The sequence below is a fragment of the Eschrichtius robustus genome, chromosome 3 (genome assembly GCF_028021215.1).
Source record: "Eschrichtius robustus isolate mEscRob2 chromosome 3, mEscRob2.pri, whole genome shotgun sequence".
Taxonomy (NCBI): domain Eukaryota; kingdom Metazoa; phylum Chordata; class Mammalia; order Artiodactyla; family Eschrichtiidae; genus Eschrichtius; species Eschrichtius robustus.
Genome location: NC_090826.1, coordinates 12,787,665 through 12,813,316, shown reverse-complemented (window position 1 = coordinate 12,813,316; position 25,652 = coordinate 12,787,665). Strand labels below are relative to the sequence as shown.

At 40.7% G+C, this 25,652-nt stretch overlaps 1 protein-coding gene across 2 annotated transcripts in view; it reads left to right on the top strand.

Moving 5' to 3' along the window:
* FBXO42 (F-box protein 42) overlaps positions 1–25,652 on the top strand; it is an 88,026-nt gene that overhangs the window by 44,353 nt on the left and 18,021 nt on the right. For both annotated transcript variants that reach the window (XM_068538985.1, XM_068538984.1), the window contains 2 exons: positions 1,163–1,279; positions 11,539–11,673. In XM_068538985.1, coding sequence (XP_068395086.1) covers positions 1,163–1,279; positions 11,539–11,673 — 252 coding nt within the window. The remainder of the gene's footprint in view (positions 1–1,162; positions 1,280–11,538; positions 11,674–25,652) is intronic.

Genomic DNA, 25,652 nt, shown 5'->3' with positions numbered 1-25,652 from the left:
TGAGCCTGCGCTCTAGAGCCCATGAGCCACAACTACTGAGCCCACGTACCACAACTACTGAAGCCCACGTGCCTAGAGCCTGTGCTCCGCAACAAGAGAAGCCACCACAATGAGAAGCCCTTGCACCGCAACGAAGAGTAGCCCCCGCTCACCGCAACTAGAGAAAGCCCGCACGTAACAATGAAGACCTAACACAGCCAAAAATAAATAAATAAATTTATTTTTTAAATTACATATATATATATATATATATATATATATATATATAAAATTGGTTGTACTCTTCATTCAAAATATTTCTCTTTGAAATAAGAAAGTAATTTCATGTGTTGGGAAAGCAGATTGTTCCAGAAGTATAAAGCTCTCACTTTTTTTAAAAATAGACTTTCCTTTTTTAGAGTGGTTTTAAGTTCACAGCAAAATTGAGCAGGTTCGTAGATTTCCCGTATACCCCTGCCCCCAGACATGCACAGCCTCCCCTACTTTCAACATCCCTCACCAGAGGGGTACATTTCTTACAATTGATGATCATACATTGATACATCATTGTCACCCAAAGTCTGTAGTTTACATAGGGTGTACATTCTGTGAGTTTGGACATATATATAATGACATGTATCCAGCATTATAGTAAAAACTCTGATTTTTTTTTAAAAAAACAGCTTTCCATAGTTATAAATTCATCGTTTCATAATCCACTGTCAGCTAATTATTACTCCTTGTTTAAGATGGAGAATACTTGGTTGCCATGGTCTAACCATAGATATTTACTGAACAGCTGTTATATTCCGGAGAGTGTTTTACCACACTTTTTCTCATAGAACTAAATTATCTCCCAGCCCCTTTGCTTTGGAGTAAATAGCACCAATTATTTTGATGTGTTGCCTCATGATATGATGTAAAGGGGAGCAGATTTTAAGTGTGAGCTGATTTTGTAACCTTGAGGGAGTCACTTAACCTTGGTAAAATGAAAGGATTCGATCTTCCAGTTTTGAAATTCTGATTGTTTTCTGTCTTTGAATGAAAAAATCAAAGAAATTTGGAGTTCCTCAAAGAAACGTATGTCTCATAAAAGTGATAAGACAATTAATAGATGCAGTTTTAATAATTTGATTTACAAGTGAAGAGTCCAGGCTGAAGCATTTGTTATTTTTGTCTTTAGGTGTAGCGCACCAGTGTTATCATGGTTTCATAAAGGCTGTCCAGGAAGGAAACATTCAGTGGGAGAGTCGGACTTACCCTTATCCGGGAACCCCAATCACTCAGCGGTTCTCACACAGTAAGTATTTACTGTGAAAGCAGATCCCATCCTGCCTGTGGTCGTGTTTCCAAAAGCTACTTTGGAGGCTTATATTTTGTCTGACTTTTTAATGAAGAAAATGTTAAATAAGGGTTTATATTAATTTTACAATCAGACTTAGGGAAGAGCATGAGCCTAAATATATTGTAGGCACTGTGATATAATTTTATATTCTGCTTTTTCATTGGATTTTTGTAGTATCTCTACTCCAAAGAGGTCAAGGTGTTATGCTTAGGTTTTTAAACATTTGACATCATGTAAGAGGAGAACAAAGGAAAGGCATACATGAGGGTTTTTCTGGGATCCTGCTTAGGGAGTAGCCAGAGCTTAGCACTAATTTTTGCAATAACTCTTTATCTTAACATAGTGTATGTTCAGCAAGCACTGAATTTGACTAGGGTCACACAAAAATTTTGAACATGAAGGATATTGATTATAAAATACAAATTTAAGTAGTAAAATTATAAATAAAATGTTTTGGCAAATAGACAATTTAGAGTTTTTGACTTCTAGAATTTTTTTTTTTTAGGATTTTTTTAAAAAATTATTTTATTTATTTAGTTTTGGCTACATTGGGTCTTCGTTGCTGTGTGCGGGCTTTCTCTAGTTGTGGTGAGCGGGGGCTACTCTTCGTTGTGGTGCGCGGGCTTCTCTTGTTGCGGAGCACGGGCTCTAGGCACAGAGGCTTCAGTAGCTGTGGCACGTCGGCTCAGTAGTTGTGGCTCGAGGGCTCTAGAGTACAGGCTCAGTAGTTGTGGTGCACGGGCTTAGTTGCTCCGCGGCATGTGGGATCTTCTGGACCAGGGCTTGAACCCATGTCCCCTGCATTGGCAGGCGGATTCTTAACCACTGTGCCACCAGGGAAACCCCAACTTTTTCTAGAATTAACTCTCCATTTTAATTGATTTTTGTAGGTGCCATTTTATTCTTTTTTTTTTTTTTTTTTTTTTGGCTGCACCCCATGCCTTGCAGGATCTTAGCTCCCCGACCAGGGGTTCAACCCAGGCCCTGGCAGTGAGAGCACCGAGTCCTAACCACAGGGCCGCCAGGGAATTCCCGATACTATTTTATTCTATTAGTGATTTATATCCCTCCATCAAAGTGAGACTGAGATGTGATCTATCTTAGGCCACAAAAGCTGTATTTATTAATGGTTTTACATAAAGAAAGTTCATTGAGAGGAGAGGGAAGTTGCTTAGAAAGTTCTCAGAATTGCTGCTTTAGTTATATTACTTCTGTATTCAGAAACCTTCAGGACTTCCCTGGTGGTGCAGTGGTTAAGAATCCGCCTGGCAATGCAGGGAACACAGGTTTGATCCCTGGTCCGGGAACATCCCACATGCCGTGGAGCAACTAAGCCTGTGCGCCAGAGATACTGAGCCTGTGCTGTAGAGCCTGCGAGCCACAGCTACTGAGCCCGTGTGCCACAACTACTGAAGCCCGCGCGCCCACAGCCCATGCTCCGCAACAGGAGGAGCCACTGCAATGAGAAGCCCGCGCACTGTAACGAAGAGTAGCCCCCGCTCACCGCAACTAGAGAAAGGCTGCGCGCAGCAACGAAGACCCAACGCAGCTAAAAATAATTTAAAAAAAAGAAAAAAAGAAACCTTCAGTGTCTATCCAGTGCCTACAAGATAAAAACTTAGTCTTATATTTAAAACCCTCTTTAAGTTGACTTATTTCTAAATTACCACTTCATCTCCCAACTTTTCCCAAGAGCTCTCCTCTTTCAAGTTGTCACTTTGCTGTACTTGATTCTTCCTCTCTAGAGTATTCCCATCCACTTAGCTGAAGCCTGCTTCTCCTTGAAAACTCAGTCGACGTTCTAGCTCCTTTGGGAAACCTTTTCTCAACTCTCTAGCCCACAGAAAAATTTTTCCTGTTCTGAGCTTATGTCTGGAATACTGATTTGGGACTTAACTCACATTGTCTTTCATTGTTAACTTGTATGTTTGTGTCTTTTTTTTTTTTTTTAAGCCATATTTTGAACTCTTGAGGGGAAGGAGAGTTATTGGTTATCCATGTTGCGTAAAAATTACCTGCAGACTTAGCAGCTTAAAATAACATTTATTATCTCACAGTGTTCCTGAGGGTCAAGAATTTGGGAGTGGCTTAGCTGGGAGGTTGGGGCTCAGGGTCTCTCATGAGGTTGTCCTCAATCTGTCAGCTGGGGCTACAGTCACCTGAGGGCCTGACTGGGGCCCGGTGAATCTGCTTCCAAGCTCACTCAGTAACTGTTGATAGGAGACTCAGTTCCTTACTACATGGACCTCTCCATAGAGCTGCTCACAACTTGCCAGCTGACTTCCCACAAAATGAGTGATCTGAGAGAGAAACAGAGACAGACACTAAGACAGCAGCCATGGTATCTTTTACACCCTAAATCTCTGAAGTGAATACCATCTTTTCTGTTCTATCCTATAAGTCACACAGGGATTGACCAAGGGTGTAACACCAGGAAGTGAGGATCCTTCGAGGCCTCTTGGTGGTTGACTACCCCAGACCATATGCTGTACTCTCATATCCAGAGGAGAGTTCAGTAAATAATAACTCATCATTGTCTTTGAATTGGATCTGAATAGATCAGAGGAATGGGTCAAACTAGTTGCTGTGATTTCAGTTCTCTCAGGGAGCTATTTTTGTGCTGTTGTAAATCCCCTGGAGCAGTAGATCTCAAAGTGTGATTCCTGGACTTTGGGGGAGGAAGGCATCTATGAGACTCTTTGGGGGATCTGTGAAGTCAGAACTGGCTTCACTTGTTTTAATCTGTGAGTGTGTGGTAGTGAAGAACACAGTGGTCACTAGAGTAGTTGAGTTCCCTTACCTTGAGTCATACACAGGCTGCAGCAGTTTTCCCCAGCATTGCTTTGGCACCGTTAGTGCACATGTCGACACAGTGAAAAAAACAGTAAATTACTACTTCTACAACTACTACTACTACTAGTACTCATTATTATTATTATAAAAGTAGTTTTGAAAGAATCTCAAATGTTTTCAGGAGTCCACAGACCTCACTTTGATCTTCACTGCAATAAACTATACATGAGTCCTTGCTGAGAACATTTAATGAAATTACAGGAGGATCCATATTAGGTCCAGTATTTATTGTTGAGGGAGGGGTAACTTCAGTTACCTACAGATGATTGGAATGAGAAGCAGAGACGAGGTTTCTAAAGACAGGACTTTTTTTTTTTTTTTTTTTTTAATATATTTATTTATTTATTTATTTTTGGCTGTGTTGGGTCTTTGTTTCTGCGCGTGGGCTTTCTCTAGTTGCGGCGAGCAGGGGCTACTCTTCGTTGAGGTGTGCAGGCTTCTCATTGCGGTGGCTTCTCTTGTTGCGGAGCACGGGCTCTAGGCGTGCGGGCTTCAGTAGTTGTGGCACGTGGGCTCAGTAGTTGTGGCTCGCGGGCTCTAGAGTACAGGCTCAGTTGTCGTGGCACACGGGCTTAGTTGCTCCGCGGCATGTGGGATCTTCCCGGACCAGGGCTTGAACCCGCGTCCCCTGCATTGGCAGGAGGATTCTTAACCACTGCACCACCAGGGAAGTCCCAAGACAGGACTTTTTTTAGGATGGTGTTTGGAAACAAGTAGTTTTAGAACCCTAAATGAGGGAAATCAAATGAAATCAGGGTAAAATTGAAACTAGAATAGGAAATAGGGGTGAATAATTATCATAGCAACAATGTGGCTTTCTGATGAGAGGGAAAAAAATATTTTTCAGTTAACTAGCTTTCGAAAAAGTATTACCACAAAATAGAGGCAGTTTTTTGAAGGGGAAATAGAAAGGAATAGTTCTATGAGTAAGCTCACAGAAGCGCAGAGGCTGGTGGGTTTTGATACTTGTTTTGGCTTAAATTTTTTTTTCATTTCCTTACTTGGTATTTTCATTTCCTTACTTGATATCCAAGAAGAGGTGTCTCACTGTCTTTCGTTGTCTCTGTCGGTCTGTCTCTTTATTGTTTTCTTCCATCAGTCTCTACATGCTATCTAACTGGCAAACTGAAGAGGATTATTACAGGGAATGGGCAGTTTTCAAAATAGTTTGAAAACAAGGCATTCCTTTAATCTTTTTCCTTAGCTCCTTCAACTTCCATCTCTGTATTTCTCCCTTTAGCTCTATTTTATTCCATGTGCCTAACTCATGTTGAGCTTGAGATCCACATTTCCAGTTCTTTGCTCATACTGCCACAGATTCATAGATGTTTCATATTTAGTGAGCCAAAAGTAGAATTCAGTAGTTTCCCCCCAATTTTCTCCTCTCTCTAATTTAGTTAATGGCATTATCATTCTCTCAATTATACAAGCTTGAAATCTTGGATTAATCCTCAATTCTTCTCTTTCCCTCAACAACAAAAGTCAAATCTTGTTGATTCTGTTCTATCTCTGCAATCTCTCTCATATCTTTCCTTTTACCAGCCCCCCACCATTACTCACACTTATGACTTAAATCATTCCATCTTTCCTAAATCTTTTCTTTCTTTCTTTCTTTCTTTTTTTGGCTGTGGCATGCGGGATCTTAGTTCCCCAACCAGGGATCGAACCCGCGCCCCCTGCAGTGGAAGCGTGGAGTTTTAACCACTGGACCACCAGGGAAGTCCTCCTAAGTCTTTTCTAAACAATCTTTTTGCCTTTCTTCTCTCTTCATCTGAACCTGGTCTAGACACTTTGCAGCCATCTCCAAAACTGGGGACAATGCCACCTCCTAGGGCATCTGGAAATGTGTAAGGCCATTGTTTATTGTCTTGACTGGAAAGTACTACAGGCAGTTAGTAGGCAAGGACCTACTTGGGTTGCTAAATGTGCGGTGAATGGGATGATCCTGCACGCAAAGAATTGACTTTCTCAAAATGACAGGAGCTCCTGTTGGGAAACACTGCAAATCTGAACCATAAAACCAGCCTTGTCACTCCTCTGCCAAAAAGCCTGAGCCTTTTTGCACCGCATGTAGAAGTTTCCACCCCACCTGGCATTCACCAAGCCTACCTTTTCAGCCTGACTCACTGCTGCATCCTTACACAGCCAGGCTCTACCCACACGAGATTCCTTGTTTGTCTTAAACTTCCCTACCTCATGGCTTTGCTTGGATGCCCTGATTTCATTTTCCCTTCCCCTCCCATTCCTCTTTCGCCCCTAGACTTGTTCGCCCCATGTTAATTGATTGAAAATGTCCTGACCTCTAAAACCCATCTTGGAGACAAAGCCAAAAGCCACCTTCTTTCACGCTACTCTCAAATTCCCCACCATGGAGATTAAGCTCTTCTCTTTTTCTGCTTATACTCCTTTAATACACTCTTCATACCTTCTTCTTAATGTTTATTACCATCTGTCTTTTACCATAATTATCTGTGTAAGAGAGGCTGCATGCAAAGGAAGAACATTAGACTAGGGAAGCAAATTCCTTGGCTCCTCTAATCCACAATTTCCTCATCTGTAAAATGCGTATGATAAATTCTCTTTATGCCACAGAGTTGCTAGGAAATTTAATTGAGGAAACACTTGTAAAAATACATTTTAACCTGCCAAATTATAGGACGATGATGATGTCTCCTCCACAAGATTGTTGTCTACTTGAGGACAGTCAGGCTCCATGTCTTAGACATCTGTGCACCTTTCACAACACCAGGTTCATAGTTGACATCTATTCTGTGGAATTGTGTAACAAAGATACGAGCGATAGAGCTTCTTTCTTATGTAAAAGTCTGGGACAAAAAAATGCAGGGAAAGTAAAATGAAGCCAGTTCTCCTGGTTATTTGATGAGTGTGTGCATGGCCAATCATGCAATCCTTGATTAAGGTAGAATGTCCCTTTCAGATCGACATAGGGGTCTGTTGAATCCCCAGCATTATGTTTTGAAAAACCTTTTAGTGTTTAGGCTCCAAATATGGTCAGGTCATTCCATACACTTGCTAATCTTGCTCCTGCAATAGCCAGCAGGCCCAGACTGGATAACCAACCTTTCTTATTCCATAGTTACGTAATTACAGGCCTTATCAAGTATGTCCTGGCTTGTAGATGTGAGACACATGACAGCATAGTCTCTAAGCATGGGATAAATGCCTCAGGACCTTTCCCTGGAGACAAGTGAGGGAACAAGAGAATTTAACCTCTGAAAGTGCAAAAATTAGAGTTCAGTGAACATTAACCTAGTGACTACCAGGCACCATGGAAAATATGAAACAACCGGAAGACCTTGAACTTCAGAGGATTATAATATAGTAGGAAAATATTCAGAACACTGAGGAACTCTTTGCTTGTTGTGGGTGTAATTGTCCATATTTGACTTACCTTCGAGTAGGGATGATTAGATTTTTTTTTTTTAATTTATTTTATTTGTGGCTGTGTTGGGTCTTCGTTTCTGTGCGAGGGCTTTCTCTAGTTGCAGCGAGCAGGGGCCACTCTTCATCACGGTGTGTGGGCCTCTGACTATCGTGGCCTCTGTTGTTGCGGAGCACAGGCTCCAGACGCGCAAGCTCAGTAGTTGTGGCTCATGCGCCCAGTTGCTCCGCGGCATGTGGGATCTTCCCAGACCAGGGCTCGAACCCGTGTCCCCTGCATTGGCAGGCAGATTCTCAACCACTGCGCCACCAGGGAAGCCCAGGATTATTAGATTTTAACTTGAGGTATGTGACTTGCAATAGTTGTTCGTGGAGCAGTCAAGCACATTTCAGAGAGCTTGAAGAGATCTAGCGGTTGGAATAATCACATTCTCAATGTTATTTCTTAGCAGAGTAGTCATACCGTACTACGAACGGTAACTTGTATAGCACATTCCAGTGGTCTAGATGTTCTGAAAGGAGAATGTTCTGTTTGGGTGGAGAACTTTGGTAAAAGGAAGTATTTACTTGAGCAGTGGTGTTTGCTTAAATTCTTAATTTTTTCTGAAAGGCTCATTGAACTTGGGTCCCCAACCCCCACCCAGACCAACATGTACGCATCTTAAATAAAAATAGGCAAACAGAGTTCAGTAGGATGCTTAAAATATTTGAGTGTATTATTGATGGCTGTTTCTCATTCCCATTATATCTGAGTTCTAAACATAGCTGCCTAAATTGACTCCCTTCCTCTCCAAGCTTTGTTGATAATGACTGCTGGATATTGAAACTACAGTGTGTGAAACTTGTCGTTTCAGTCCCATTAGCTTTGCATAGGGTTTGGGCTGTACCTTCCTCTTCCAGAAACCTTTGTTTGCTCAAAGAGAAGCAGGAAAATGCCAATTGCCTTATTTTAGTATAGGATTAAAATACACGTGGTAAGGACCTCATGGGGCCCAGCTGCTGGCTAGGTTTTCAGTCCAAATAGAGAAGAAGAATGTTTGCTACCTCTTTGAAAAATAAAGGCGCTGTGCTTTTTTGCTACACGAAGGAAGCAGCTGCCAAGAGTTGATCTTTGAGGAATAGTGGGACATAAATGAGCTACTGACTCTTTTAGTTATGAAATCATGGATTTGTCTTATTAAACATTGTTGTAATGAACATCAGTTAAGGTTTCAGAAGCCAGCGGACATTGCTAATTTCTGTTCTGGGGTTATGGATTATCAGGTGGAAGAGAATGTTTTTTTATGCCAGGCACCAGTCAGTTCAATTCAAAATTGCCCCAGTTTGTTGGAGTAGCTAGTTCAAAAAGGTATGTATGAGAAGACCAAGATTCCTGAAGCTCACCTCCTTTAGTGGAGATTAAAGTGTGGCTTCAGTAATTATCCTTTTTGTTTGTTTAATGTCATCTAACTTGATCCTTTGTTATTTGCAGTTCTCAACAAACCTGAAACATGAGCAGTGGACTTACATAGGGTTTTACTTCTTTTTTTTTTTCTTCTTCTTTTTCCTTTGGGCCACGCTGCTTGCGTGATTGAACTTGGGCCATGGCAGTGAAAGCACAGAGTCCTAACCACTGGACTGCCAGGGAATTCCCAGGATTTTACTTCTTAATAGACTTTCTTATTGGGATGTTAACTTAAAAACTGATTTAGATATGGATTAGAAGTTATTTTCAAAGGCAAAGAAAGTCAGTAGGAAAAAAAAGGGGGGTGGGGGAATTACCTGGCAGTCCAGTGGTGAGGACTTGGTGCTTTCACTGCGGGGGCCCGGGTTCGATCCCTGGTCAGGGAACTAAGATCCCGCAAGCCTCAGGGCACAGCCAAAAAAAAAAAAAAAAAGGAAGAAAGTCAGTGGAAAGTGTAAGATCATTTAAACCTTCATATACCATTGTAGCATGTTTGAGTTCTGGGAGTAATTAAGTATTTTGCAGATGTGAGCCTGTTGATGATTAAATGGTATATCATTTCTTCACATCTCTAGTTTCTTTAATTTCTTTGTTAATTTGAAAAGTCTGTACCTCTGTTATTGCGCAGCGTCAGAGATCAGATTTTTTTTTTTTTTAAATAAACTTTATTTATTTATTTATTTTTGGCTGCTTTGGGTCTTCGTTGCTGTGCGCCGGCTTTCTCTAGTTGCGGCGAGCAGTGACTACTCTTCATTGCGGTGTGCAGGCTTCTCATTACGGTGGCGGTGGCTTCTCTTGTTGCAGAGCACGGGCTCTAGGCGCGCGATTTAAGTAGTTGTGGCTCAGGGGCTCTAGAACGCAGGCTCAGTAGTTGTGGCGCACGGGCTTAGTTGCTCCGCCGCATGTGGGAACTTCCTGGACCGGGGATCAAACCCGTGTCCCCTGCATTGGCAGGCGGATTCTTAACCACTGTGCCCCCAGGGAAGTCCCAGATGTTTTGGATTTACTCCTTCCACTGGCTGAGATTACTGGGTGTAAGTGACTGAACACATTGCTTTTATTATCTCTTAACAAATCCAATTTTTGGACTTGGCTTTCCTAGTGTAGAGAGTCCTTAAAGGCCTATCAAGTGGGCTGAGTTAAGAAAAAATAAAAAAGGAGGGTTATTCCCAGAGCTAGTATATATCACAGAGGTAATTATAGCAGTGGTGTTTCCCTTTTTCTGAACTTGAATAAGTGGTGCCAGAGTTCAGAAGCGATCTTAGAAACGGTGGTGTGCTAAACTGAACAAGACCTACAGATAAACTGGATGATCACTGAAGCCATGCACTAGTGGGTTGAATCTCTGAATTTCTTTTCCCTTTCCCCTTTCTTTTATGTGACGCTTAACTGTTTTCGCCTAGTTTCACATTGAGAGGTCTGTTTTTCCCAGTGGTATGCATGAAATGAATGAAGTTTGGCTCAGCCCTTTTCCTGAAATACAAGATGGTAAATGCAGGACTGGAAGGAGCATGGTCATCTTTTGCAAAGGACAGAGGCTGAATGAACGTTCCAATGAGAAGCAAGGTGGCAGAGCTTAGCTTCCATGTTTCTTGTCTAGACTCTGGCTCTGGTCTTTCTGGTTTTAGGGGAACAGCCCCTCTCACAGTCATTGACTCTTTTCTTCGGAATAGTGCCCATTGGTGAGGTGTATATAATCACCTAATTAAAAAGGCTTTTCTTAGAGACCTTGGTGCTTTTTAACTGTTACTTACTGCATTGGTTTTCTATTCAGCACCAACCAGTCGGCCTTGGTGGCTTTTGGATACACACCTAGGAGCTTAATGACCTTCATGTTTTTTCTCTCAGTTGTTTGGGGACCATACTACTTCTGAGATCGCCGAGCTACATTGGTTCTGTATGTGTGGTTACTTTATGGCATTGATTAAAATTGTTTTCTTTTCTTTTGAAATTTTAAATTTTATTTATTTATACATACAGCAGGTTCTTAAAATTGTTTTCTGTCATTCTCTTTCATATAAAGTCTTGTTATTGTTTTGTGCCTCATGTTTCATTTGAAAGCAAAAGCAATAAGAGGAGGACGGGTGGAGAGAAATGGGAGGACAGAGTACTTCTGTTAGCGCTGACTATCTTCGCCTAGCCCTAGATGATAATGGTGCAGATTTAGATTAATTATGCAGCTGTGCTGAAATTTCACTCATTGAACACCCTTAATCTGAATTCTTGTGTTCTCTTGCTAGAATTATACTGTCTTATTTAATGATATCATTGTCAGTTTGCTTAGTGTGCTCAGAAATAACATAACGTTTCCGTAGCTTTTCTCTGGTCCTTATTTTAAAGGTTAATGTGATATTGATCAACCTGAAGACAGGAGGCTGGTTACAGAAAGGTTGATACCTGGGAACAACTGCGGAATGTGTGAAATAATTGATCTTTGAAAGATATGGGCTATAGTTAAGGTTTAGAGTGGCTTCAGAATTAGACATCAGTTATTCATTTATTGTTTTCTTTCTAGGTGCGTGCTATTATGATGCTAATCAGTCTATGTATGTGTTTGGAGGCTGTACCCAGAGCAGCTGCAATGCTGCCTTCAATGACCTCTGGAGACTTGACCTAAATAGCAAAGAGTGGATCCGACCTTTGGCTTCAGGTAAGAGAGAAAATGCTGATCTTTGCTTCCTTATCAGGTAACTCCCTTTGTGTGGAAACTCTACCTGATCCTTTAGGTGTTGGTCTCAAGAACAGATTACTGGGGCCCCAGATCCTTTGTCAAATCTGCTTGTAAATGCTAAGAGTAATACGCTTGTGTAAGGTCTTTGAATTTTTTTTTAATTATACTTTATCATTAGTATTGGTACCCTGCCAAAATTGCTGTACTACTGTGTGAATTCATTTGTGTGGTTTTCTGAAGTAATTGTACAGGTGTGATATGTTCTTTGGTATGAAGTTGAAGTAAGAGCAGAAGCACAGTCGTGAGAACTGTAGTTGACTGACAGAAGCTATTGTCCCAGGGCTAAGATCTCTGAATATCTTGTTGTTGCCAGCTCAGGTATTTGGGGTGTGTATGGAACATGCCTCTGCTGGTTACTTTTAACAACTCAGGAGTGTGGGAAGATTCCACAGTAGGTACATTCCTGCACAGTCCCACTATGCCAAAATTCTGGCAGAAAGAAACTAGATTATTTTCTCTTTTGACCTAAACTTTCTTGGGGAAGAAACACACACACACACACAAATTGTTTTTGCACTCACGAGGCGGGACAGTTTGAAAAGGCACAGTTATAAGATTGGAGGGGCTGGTGTGATGGAGAAATAAAGTCCACTGAGTATAAAGTATTCTGCTAGATTTGTTGGCAAGCTCTTCCCAAACATTCTTCATTGGCTTTTCAAGGTTGGAATTCACTCTGGGACTAAGGAGGCTTGGGTATCCCTTGGGCAGATTGCATACTTATTTAGGTCTTGATTTACTTTGATTACTAAACGGAAGACAACATGGTGTATTAGAAAGGTCACTGGACTAAGAGTGAGGAGACATGAGTTTCATTTCCTGGCAAAATCACCAGTTCTCCATGTAACTATGAACAAGTTACCATATCTTTCTGGGAGAAATATGGAGGAGGAGCAGAAGATTCTGTTTTTAAATGGGTCGGGAAAGCTGGTTTATGTTTCATTTATTTCTGTAATGACAACTGTGAATGTCTAGGCCAGGGGCTTAAAATCATTTCATGAGAAGAAGCTACATTTTGCTTCCCCAAAGCTGTAAGTTCCTGTTTCTTTTCTCTGCAATAGGCAAATATAGGAGGGAGGAGCATACTGACAGTGGATAGTCACAAGTGGGGCTGGGTTTTGTACAGATGAAATTCTTTTAAACTATTGGAAAGATAAAGAGATGTTAATCATTAAAATTTTTTGAAGATTAGTAGTATTTTAGAGCCTTCAGAATTTTGTACTTCGGAGCATTTCCTTTTCTAGCACTTTGTCCTTTATTGTACTTAATGCAATATTGGTTAAAATTTAGAATCACAGATTCTAAAATGCAGAGGGTCTTTTTGGCTTAAACATCCTACTGCCATTGCACTTGTTGTCCAGGCCCCATTTCAGAGTAGCTTTGATGTTCCAGTCACAAAATACAAATACTGCCTTCCTCTGTTTTGTAACCAAGCTTTATGCCTTTGATAATTTGGCATGGGTGTTGCTCTTTCTCGTAGACGTGGAGCTCTGGACCTTCATAGCCTGTTGGCATCTACTTTGCTTATTTTTCCTTATTTCTCCCTATAAGATAGACATTGGGATGTCTTCTTGTTGTTGTTAACTACTAAGTTTAAAGGCAATGCTTTGAAATCCCCAAGGTAGAAGTATCAGAGAAGTAACTGACTTTTTGTAATTCAGATTCTCCAACGGATCTGAATTTTTTTTATTATTATTATTATTATTATTTTTAGCTGGGTCGGGTCTTAGTTGCAGCACGTGGGATCTTCTCATTGTATCTTCGTTGTGGCGCACAGGCTTCTCTCTAGTTGTGGCGTGCAGGCTTCTCTCTAGTTGTGGGACGCAGGCTCCAGAGTGCACGGTCTCTCTAGTTGCGGCACGGGCTTAGTAGGCCTGCCGCATGTGGGATCTTAGTTCCCCAACCAGGGATCGAAACAGCATCCCCTGCGCTGCAAGATGGATTCTTAACCACCGCACCACCAGGGAAGTCCCCGGGATCTGATTTTTAAAACATACAATGTTACCCAAGTCTTAAGTTTCTCAGTAAAGAAAAAAATCGCCATTAAAAAAAAAAAAATGTTAGACTGTTCCCTTTTATAAAACATATTAGCTCCTGAATGTTTAAAAGTAATTTTCTAACAAAATGTCTCAAAGAATCTAGTTTCTGCTTCACTCTAATCTACAATTAGAGCCTAGTTTTAGAGGGGGGGGAAACTGAGCTTCTTGAAAGTCTACTTTAAAAAAAAAAAAACACACAGTAATTTAATAAAGAGTCCTATGAGATTCTCATTTAGGCAGAAATCCCATGGGAAGATTGCCTGGGGAAATGTTTCTATATGCTGTCATGAGTCGCAACCAAAATTACTTCCTAACTGGAAACATCAGTGAGTCTTTCTGAATAAAACACAGTTGTTGGTATGTCTTGGTGTGCCTGACTCACCCATTTTAGTGCATGGTGGTGGGTAAGTTAGATGGTAGCTGAGGGGAGGGTGCTACCCCCACCCTTTGGTACCAGATGTGACGTCTTCTAGCATTTGAGTATTTGCAAGTGATGGGTATCTGGGGTGATAGTTTTTAACAGTGGTCAGTCTTCAAAAGTGTAGCTCTTTGGAAAAGAGCATCAAAAAACAGTGGAACAGTTTGGGTTAGGAGCAGAATCGTGATAAAGAATGCTACTGTATCAGGTATCTTTTTACATGTGTATTTGGTTTTATTGCAGATGAGACTGGAGCATCTCATTTTGGTTGGTGTCTTAGCACAGGCTGCATTAACAAAATACCAAAGTCTGGGAGGCTTTAACAACAGAAACTTATTTCTCACAATTCTGGAGGCTAGGAGTCTGAGATCAGGGTGCTGGTGAAGGCTCTATTCCTGGCTTTCAGAGAGCTAGTGAGCTTGCTGTGTCCTTACATGGCAGAGAGTGAGTTCTGGTATCTCTTCCTCTTTTTTTTTTTTTTTTTTAATTTTAATTCTTTTCTTTTTATTTATTTATTTATTTATGGCTGTGTTGGGTCTTAGTTTCTGTGCGAGGGCTTTCTTCAGTTGTGGCAAGCGAGGGCCACTCTTCATCGCGGTGCGCGGGCCTCTCACTATCGCGGCCTCTCTTGCTGCGGAGCACAGGCTCCAGACGCGCAGGCTCAGCAATTGTGGCTCACGGGCCCAGCTGCTCCGCGGCATGTGGGATCTTCCCAGACCAGGGCTCAAACCCATGTCCCCTGCATTGGCAGGCAGATTCTCAACCACTGCGCCACCAGGGAAGCCCTCTTCCTCTTTTTGTAAGAGTATCTAAGCCTAATTATCTCCCAAAGCTCCCGTCTCCATATGCCATCACACTGAGATTAGGACTTCAACATATGAATTTTGGGAGGACAGAATTCAGTCCATAGCAGTTGGAATTAATGTGATTTGCCAATGAAACCTTGTCTTGCATTCCTTTTGAAATGATAGAAGGAGGGAACATCTGGAGGGAGTATGGTGGTGATGAGTGCTGGAATGACAGCTCTTACAGTTGAGAGAGACCTACAGTACTTCTCCGACATTTTGGAGTTATGTGAGTTACCGCCTCCTCCCTTTTACATGAGGGTAGGTGACCCCTACCCTCATGGAGCTTATACTGTAATGGGGAAGAAAAAAAAACAGTTATGAAGGAAGTGAGGAATGAGATACAGAATAAGAGGGGGAGAGCTACTTTAAACAGAAGACGACCTTTTTTGCTGAGATATGAAAGATGCAGAGTGGAAGGAAGTGATAATGGCATATACAAAGAAGAGGACATATTGGAGGAGCTGAAAACAGAGCTTTGTGGATGTAGCATAATGAGCAAGGGGTAGAGTGGCACAGATGGAGTTGAGGTATAGACGGGAGCTCATTCACAGACCACAGTCTGTGAGATTTTGAGATTTTAAGCAAAGGAATATTATGATCCTATTTACATTTTAAGGAACACTTTTGCTGCTATTTAGGAAATGGATTAAAGAAGGCAAGAAAATAAAGCAGAGCGAACAGGTAGGAAGCTATCAGAATAGTACAGGTGAGAGACTGTGATGGCTTGGACTAGAGTCCTAACAGTGGAGATAAAGAGAAGTGAATGAATTTGAGCTGAATTTTTGTGTTGAAAATGATGGGACTTCTTGATGGATTGGATATGGGAGGGTGAGAGGGTCAGTCAAGGCTAACTTATGTTTCAGGTTTGTTCACTTAGGTAGGTAGTGGGGCCATTTGCTGAAATGGAGAAGAAACATTTGGAAGAGGTTTTTTTTTTTTTTTTACCTCTTCAAATATTTAAGTGGTGGTATCAAGTAATTAGTTGTTATGGGGAGTTTGGCATTTAAAATAGAGGGCTTGACTTTCCTTAAATGACAGTACAGTCCTTTTGCTTAGTTAATTCTTCTCTCATCCTTCATTTGTTCATTCAGCAAATATTTATGGATTGCCTACTCTGTGCCTGGTATTGTTTTAGATGCTGGGGATACATGACTGAATAAAACAGACAAAAAATCCTACTGGAGATTAAATTCAAATGAGGGAAGACATATTTAAAATGACAAGTACAGGGCTTCCCTGGTGGCGCAGTGGTTAAGAATCCGCCTGCCAATGCAGGGGACACGGGTTCGTGCCCTGGTCCAGGAGGATCCCACATGCCGCAGAGCAGCTAAGCCCGTGCGCCACAACTACTGAGCCCGTGTGCCACAACTACTGGAGCCCGTGTGCCCCAACTACTGAAGCCCGCACGCCTAGAGCCCGTGCTCCACAACAAGAGAAGCCACTGCAACGAGAAGCCCTTGCACCACAAAGAAGAGTAGCCCCCGCTTGCCGAAACTAGAGGAAGCCCGCGTGCAGCAACAAAGACCCAACGCAGCCAAAAATAAATAAAAATAAAAATAAATAGATTTTAAAAATAAAATAAAATGACAAGTACCTAATATAATATATTAGAAGATGATTAATGCTATTGAAGCAAAACTATAGCATAGTAAAGGGGATGAGGAATAGGGGAGATTATAACTAGGGGGATCACGGTAGACCTCATGGAGAAGGTGACATCAGAACAAAGACCTGATGGGTACAAGAAGTGAACCATGTGGATATCTAAGCAAAGAACATTCCAAAGAATAATACATTCCAAAGAATAATAACATTCCAAAGAATAACCAGGGTTCAGAGGTGGGAGTGTGCTTGGGACAGTCAAGGGATAATGAGAATCTTGTGTGGCTGGAACAGAGTGAACAAAGGAGACTGTAATAGGAGAGGTTGGACAAATAATGGAGGAGAGGGTGTCCTACATATAAGGCTTTCTGGCTGTTATAAGGACTTCGTGGACTTTGTCATATTCTTTGAGTGAAATGGCTGATGATTTAGGTTGCTGAGAAGACTGTCAGATGGCAAGTGTAGAAGCGAGGAGATCAGTTAAGAAATGGTAGCAATAGTCTAGGCAAGAAATGATGGTGATTTGGACTAGGGTGTTAGCAGAAAGATAAAAATTGGATGCATTGGATAGAGCCCACGGTTTGGATATGGAGTGTGAAAGAGAAGGAGGAGTCAAGGATGGCTGTAAAGATTTTTAGCCTGGGCACTTGAAGGAATAGAGTTGCCATTCACTGAGATGAGTAAGACTGTGGGTAGCCAGGGTTGGCAAAGTGCAGGAGAGATGAGAGATTCAGTTTGAAGCATGTTAAGTTTGAAATGCACATTAGGACATCCAGGTAGAAAAAGGTGTGTGTCTGGAGTTCAGGGGAGAAATGCAGGCTAGAGATTTTTGTCTAGATAGCCAAATGGGAGTCATGTAGATGGATTTAAAGCCGTAAGACTGGATGAGATTACCAAGGGAGTAAGTGAAGATAGAGAGGCTAAGTCTGGGAGACTCCACCATTTGGAAATCAGGGAGGAGGGGGAAATGGCAAAACACTAGAAAAAGAGCAAGGTTGGCGGGGGGGGGGGGGGGCGGTGGTATGAGAAAACCAGGGGAATGTGGCATCTTGGAAGCTACCATACTTGCACGTGTTTCCAGAAGAGGAGGAAGTAGTCAACCATGTCATATGCAGCTAAGAGGTCAAGTCATATAATGACTGAGAACTGACTTTGAATTTAATAAAGAGTATTTTCAATGAGAGGTAAGAATGAAGCCTACTTGGAATGGTTTTAAGAGAATGGAAAGAGAGGAGTCGAAGATAGTAAGTATGAACAATACATTAATTTTTTTAAAAGAGTGTTACTATAAAGGAGAGCAGGGAAGTGAGGTGCTAAGTAGAGATGAATGTAGAATTGAGAGTTGTTGTTGTTTTTTTTTAAGATGGCAGATAGAGCATGTTTATTTGCTGATGGGAATGATCTTCTAGAGGGAGGAATTGATTTGGATCAAGAGGAAGAATTAGTTGCTAGGACAGTGTCTTCAAATAGTGACAAAGGCAGGATCTACTATACAGGTGGAGGGCTTGACTGTGGATAGGAACATTGACCCTTTATCCAAAGGAAGAAGAAGGAATATCAGGTTACGGATGCTGGTGGATGGGTAGATGTGGGAGCTGGTGGAAGTTCTCTACTGATTGCTTCATCACTCAGATAAAATAATTAAGACTGGAACAGAACAGAAGCCCTTGGGAATCCTGGCTGGTGATTATGAATGTACAGTTATATTCATTGTAGTCTTTGCCAGGCAGTTCTAGGAAGTTGAATGTTTCGACTTCCGGTATTGTACTAAGGTAACACCTTCACTCTTAGTCAGTTTTGTTTGACTCAGCCTGTGTTCACTTCCCAAAACAAATGAGCAGTTCTTAGGACAGGTACTTCAAAAGACTAATGTTTGAACCACTCTTTCTAAAATACCCTTTATTCAAACCGAGGCTAATTTTGGCATCTGTTTAATATATAATGTCATAAGTCACAGCCTTTTTTGGTTACTTTAAATCAAGGTAGAAATTTTCAAGTAGAAATTTTTACATTTAATATTGGACTGTTGTTCTGATTTTTAAAACTTATTAAACATTAGCTCACACCCATTTACAAAAGGGGAACAAATTTCAGTTTTACAACTCTCCAAAGTTACGAGAGTCTATAAATTTTGGGAGAGCCTATAAATGTTAGGTAAAGATTTAAAGCTTAGCCTGTCAACTCTAGTCCTGGAGCACAGTTGATTTTCCTACCACATTCTCCCCATAGAATCTTCTTTCCCAAGGATTTTTTTTTTTCCCCTTTCCAGTTTCTTCCCTTTTAGTCACGTGTGGAGTTCCAAGTGATGGGTTGTGGTTCAGGCCCTTTGTTTTAGAAAAACATATCAAGGTCCGAGATACACGTACTAGATGCCTGTTCTAATCTTGGCCTTGCTACTTCTGAGCTACTTGCTTTTGAAGTTAATCACGTCTGCATTTTCTGGGCCTCGATTTCCTTCACTGTATAAAGAGGAAAAGATAAGACCACTGTTCCTAAAACTACACAGCAAATCACCTGGGAAACTTACTAAAAATATAGATTCCTCAGCCTCATAACAGTCACTCACCTGTTCTCAAGGGATTGGGGATAGAGTGGCGGATCTGCATTTTAAAAAAGAAAATGTCCCGGTTGATTCTAAACCTAGCTAAATTTGGAAACCCTGGATCGCTGCGAAATCTTCTTGCTTTCTTATTGTGCAAACTGTGACCTCACTTTGTTGTCACAGTCTATTAGGTGGGTGTGTGCCAAACTGGACTCCCTAACTGTTGTTAAGAATGGCCGCTCTATGCTCTCTTAGCTGCTTCTTTATAGAACTAGCTACCTGTTACCCTAGTTAGGAATAGCCTACTTTCTGAGGGAATGATTATGGAGAAAGGTTTTGGGTGTTGGTTGCCCCAGACTCTTCATACATACTACCTAACTTTCAAACCAACCCAACTAGGTTGGCACTACTATTATCCCCATTTTGCAGGTGAGGAAACTGAAGCTCAGAGAATCACCTAATAATTTACCTAAGATCACACACCAATAAGTGACGGAGCAGTGATTGAAACGCAAGATTTTGTCTCTAAAGTCTGTGTTTTTTTCTACTATGACATGCTGTGAGTAGTTTTATTTTATTCTATAGTTTGCTAGTTTCACATGATCAATTTTACTTTTTAAATGGACTTTTAAATTTTAGAATAGAACAGAGTTCCCACAACCAGTTTTCCGTGTTGTTAACATCTAGTCATAATAGTACATTTATGACAATTAATGAACCAATATCGATACATTATTATTAACTAAAGTCCATACTTTATTCACGTTTCCTTATTTTTTTATTCTGATGTCCTTTTTCTGTTCCAAGATCTCATCCAGGACACATTACATTTAGTCTTCATGTCTCCTTAGGTTCCTCTTGGCTATGACAGTTTCCCAGACTTCCTTGTTTGTTGATCTTAACAGTTTTAGGGGTATTTTGTGGACTGTCATTCAGTTGTGGTTTGTCTGATGTTTTTCGTATGGTTAGACTAGAGTTATGGATTTGGGGGAAGAAGACCATAGTGGTATAGTGCCCTTTTCATCACATCCCATCAAGGGTACATACTGTCAACATGATTTATCACTGTTGATGTCAACCTTATCACCTGGCTGAGATAGTGTTTATTAGATTTCTCCACTATAATAATTATTCTTTTTTTTCCCCTCCTTTTAAAATTCTTTTTTAAAGTTTGTTTATTTTCCTGTGATTCTCTTTTCCTTATTTATAGTTGCCCCTTGGTCCTTGGCATTCAATTTGAGGGGGAATAACTAAGCTATCTGGCCATTACGTCTATCATCAGAGTCAGGAAAGAATGATGAGCAAAGGGTATGTCAGCAAAGAAACCTTTTCGCAGCTTAGAGAATTTTAAAATATCAACATGATTTGCCTTTTTAAATTTTTTGGTGGGAAGCAGGAGGATGCTGAAGACAGAATCTCTGTTTTATTATGACTTAACCCAATCAAGATCCTTCCAGCTATCCAGAGTCAGAAGCTCTGTTGGAAATAATTTTGTTTCCTTAGGACCATTCCCGAAGAGAAAAATCACATCTTACAAAATCACTGAGTAATCCTGCAGAAAGTCTACTTTTGGAGTCAGGGGCAGGAAAAAGAAAGAGTATTGGTCATATCAGATGTTTATAGGAAGGCCAGAATATCCTCAGAAGCTGAAAAGTGCTGGAACTATCCAGAAATAACTGCCCAGAGTGTCACTGTTTCTCTTCTGTGTAAATGATACCTTAAAAATGCTACTCATAGGGTTCTTGGATCCATTGATGAAGCTTTCTGTTCTGTGTCTAGTGGAAAAGCTTACTCTTAGGTTTTCTACTGCCCTTTCCTGAGCCTGTGGTAATATCGCCCGGAAAGAAGGGAGTCTGGGACTGATACCTGGCACCAGGTATAACCAAAACAGCTGACAGAAAAATCTGTCCTGGAGAAGATCACCCAGTCCTTCCCTTGCCTTAGGTCCCAAATGTCAATGCTGACATTGAAATATCTGGATGTGGAATTTTTTTAGAATAAAATGTATTAGTGTACTTATAGGCATTAGATTCTGCTTTTTAACGTTGTTTTGCATCTAAACACTTCATACATTTTTAAAAAAAAATCACCACTATATGTAAATGTGTTCTGAGAATACCTGTCTATGGAGAAGGGGGAGAAATGGATGCTTATCAACTGGTAAATATTAGACTGTGTAGCAAGAGGACACTGTCGCATGCCTTTCAAATACACTTCAAGCTTCTCTTCTCTGTCTTAAAAACAAATCATTGATCTCAGTGTTTTAACATTTTCTTTGTGAAGGAGAAGTCCCAATTCGTTCTTACTTACAGATCTTTTCTTGATTACCAGATGTATTGATTACCAAAATGTGTTAAAATCTGTCCTTAGTTTATCTCTTCCATGTTGGAAATTCTATATCCTTTAACTTTATTCATTTGGTCCAACTCATGAGCCTTTCCTGTCCTTTCTTAAAACCTTCTAATTTTTTTTTCTTACTTTAGATAGAAGTTCTGAGTGTCATTGAGAATAAGCAGTGACTTTCCTTAGAATTCTGAGCTTTCATATCTACACATGTGTTCATGTCTGCCTACTATCTTGACAAGCAATTTTTGGTTGCTCTTGGATTCCTTGTGCAGTAAAAGTCTCAGACCATCTAGTGTTTCTGTTTATTGTCAGGTATCCACATAATTCCCTACCCCACACCCCACCCCGGGCAAGAGCACGTCATGTTTTATGACCACAATAAACTTCATTTTGTATGATTTATTAATGTTGTGTCCTGAATGAAATTTTAGAAAGCTAGTCGTGTATGGGGGAACACAAAAGGTATTGTCCTTGTGTTATTTCTAACTTCTCCTTCCCCATGAATGACCCTGTTGGTTTCTAGTACACTCAGCAGTACAGTGTACCAACTCGTGCCCAGTGCACATTGTTTGGCTGTTTACAGTCCAGGATCAGGCCAGTTTCTCAAGTTTTCCAACTCTCTTAACCTTGAGGAGATTTTGTAAAGAATCTACAGGGTGCTCTTCCCAGGTGGGTGAGAGTTGTGTTTGGTCATTTATTAACTTAAAAATATCAGCCTGAATTCTGGAAAACTACTTTATCCTTTCAAAGCTCAGAAGCTACCTCTCATCTCTTCTTTGGGAGATGAACACTTGAACTATACTTTAATTGACTCTACTTATCAAACAAGTAGTACCCCTGATTATTTTCTCTTTTCCATAGTTCTCTTGAAAGTGATTATGGGCTATGGATTTTATATGTGGTTTGTTGGCTTTTACACTCTGTTCCTTTCTTGCTTTCTCTTCCCATTTTAGTAAGCTTTCTGAAATCTCATTGCCCAGTCTTGAAATGTTTGTTGCTCTTTGATTTATATGTATATATGAGTTATAGAGTGGTTAGATATTAAATGAGGGATGTGTTCTTAAAGACCTCACGTAATGAATTTTAATTCTGACGATGGATTGCTGGTATTTCTGTTTACTGGTGAGAGTAGTGGGTGATGCCATGTGACAACAGTGTAACATGCTTTAACATTAGCTTTGGCATTAGCCATTTTTTCTTTCTTAACAATAAATTTATTAAGACAGTTTACATATAGGAAAATGAACAAATCTTAAGTGTGTAACTCAAAGACTTTTTTACATATGTATACAGCCATGTGATGATCACCTAGATCAAGATACAAAATACTGCTATCACTTCAGAAAGATCCCTTGTGCCCCTTTCCTGTCAGTACCACTCCCCACAGAGGTAACCACTGTTCTGACTTCCAAGAGATTTTTTTGAGATTCATCTTGGTTTTTTTTTAAGATTCATCCATGTGGTTGCATCTATCAGTGGTTTATTCCTCTTCATTGCTGTGAGTATTCCATAACATGAATATACCACTTTTTTTTTAACCTATTCTCCTGTTGATGGATACTTGGGTTATTTCCACTTTGAATATAGCTGCAGTCAACATTCTTACATAAATTTGTTTGTGGACATATGCACTCATTTCTTACTTAAGACCTACTTGTCAACTTTAAAGAATATTCTAGGGGGCTTCCCTGGCGGCGCAGTGGTTAAGAACCCGCTTGCCAATGCAGGGGACACGGGTTCGAGCCCTGGTCCGGGAGGATCCCACATGCCACGGAGCAACTAAGCCTGAGTGCCACAACAACTGAACCTGAGCTCTAGAGCCCACGAGCCACAACTGCTGAGCCCGTGCACCACAACTACTGAAGCCCATGCGCCTAAAGCCCGTGCTCCGCAACAAGAGAAGCCACCGCAATGAGAAGCCTGCGCACCACAACGAAGAGTAGCCCCCGCCCGCCTCAACTAGAGAAAGCCTGCGCGCAGCAACAAAGACCCAATGCAGCCAAAAATAAATAAATAAATAAAAGAATATTCTAGACACACTAAGCACCCAGAGAGTTCTCTCCTCACTTAGTCTTGCTCTAAGTAGGAGGATATGATAATATAACTAAGTATTTTAGAGGTTTGAAGAGAAAAGACCACTCAGCTAGTAATTAAAGGTACACTCATTATTAGGGCCTCATGACCTAAAGTGATGGGAGGAAGGCTAGTTGGTGGTAGTACCATTAAGAGCATGGTTTTTGTGCCGAGCACACACAGGTTTGCATCTGATCTCTTCAGGCTAAGGTTGCTTAGTAACTGGATGACCTTAGACAGGTTGTTTAACATTTCATTTGCCTCACCTATAAGGTAGACACGGTAATACCTACATTTCATAGTTTTTGTTCAGATTATATACAATACATCTTTATACATATACTGAAGTCCTAGCTAAGGAGTTTAGAGAATAATCATAAGTTATCCTCAAGTTCCCAAAGCTTGAAAAGTGCATTCATTCCTTTGTTTGTTCATTTTCATGCCTTTATTTATTGAGTATTTATGCCCAGTGCTGTTCTAAGTACTGCAGAATAGATGTGAACAAGCAGCAAGATCTATAAGACAATAAATCAATACGAAGAAAATATAAAGAACTAAGAAGAAAATAACTGGTGGTGCAAGAAAGTAGATGGAGGTGTTTAAATAAGTTATAAAATGTATATAGAGCCAGGACTTATATGGATGAATAGGTTTTTAAAGGAAATATGATTTATGAGGAGAAGAGTAGTAAACTAATGAAATAGGATTCTGTTCACAATTTACCTTTTTTTTCTTTTTGGCCCCGCGGTGTGGCTTGCGGGATCCTAGTTCCCCAGCCAGGGATCTAACCCGGGCCCTGGCAGTGAAAGCGCCAAGTCCTAACCACTGGACTGCCACAGAATTCCTTGTTACAATTTATTTTTAAGACTAGTTGTTTTTATTAAGATTATGTGATTTTGCTTAAAATAACTGACATATTTGAATCTCCATCTCCATTTTTTTGTTTTCATAGTAGGAAGGCACCCAGGGCCCAGATACCATAGCACTAATCGCTATGAGGAAGGCATAGGATGTTACTTAAGTGACTACTTTTAATTCTTTGTTGAGTTAGCTCCTTCCTGCTTCATGGACCCGTTCCTGGTTAATCTTCTTTATGAGTTGGTGATTTCTCCTTGTCTCCTCTAGCCCTATGCAATCCTGGAACAGCCTGGATCTGTGGTGGTCTCGGGAGATGTGAATGAGAGCAGAGCCAGTGGGTTCCCCTAGGAAAGGAAGGAATCCTTTCTGTTTATTTATAAAGTTCAGATCCTGGGATTTTTCCAGAATACATGCTTTTCTAAGGTGGGTACACATTCCCTCCTGGTGGAGAGAAGAGTGGGGAAATTTGCATAGCACAAATCTGGGTAAACTTTAGTCCTCGAAGGAAGAGAATAAATAAGGTTATACCATATTTCAGTTTAGTTCTCTCCTGCCTGACTAGGATTTTCCTGTTTTGTTACCAGGCCAGAAACTTTATGACTAGCAACATTGTTTTCACTTCTAAACAGAGCCACTTAAAAGGGCACCCGGGGGGGGGGGGGGGTGTGTGGGGGGGTGTGGGGTGGGGTGGGGGTGGTCCTCCCACCCTGAGAACTGCAATTAACAAATAACCAGATTAAACTCAGACTCTGGACCTCATCTCCTTCCCCAGAAATTGAATCAAAAGACTACTTAAAATGGTAACAAGGAACTGTTACTGGTTTTCATGTTAGTTTTTAACTGATAAGTGCTGCCCTATTTATCAAGTGGTCTTTCATGTGGGTTTGTTTAGAAGTGAAAACAGTGCCAACGGGGAATTTCTTTTTGTTCATGCCTATGGCCTATATAGTTATACAGGATCTAAAAGTTTCTCATGCCCATTACAAAAGTTCCTCTTGTTTTGGATGTTCTGTAAATGACCCAGGGAGTGATGTTTTTAAAGATATGGGTATAATTGTAATAATGAAAATGTGTGCCCTGAAGCCTGAGATCCAGACAAGCTTTGTCTAATATTAGTGAGTTGTTTTGATATCAATCAGTAACTTTCTGACCATGTTGCAACTGAGGAAAAAAAT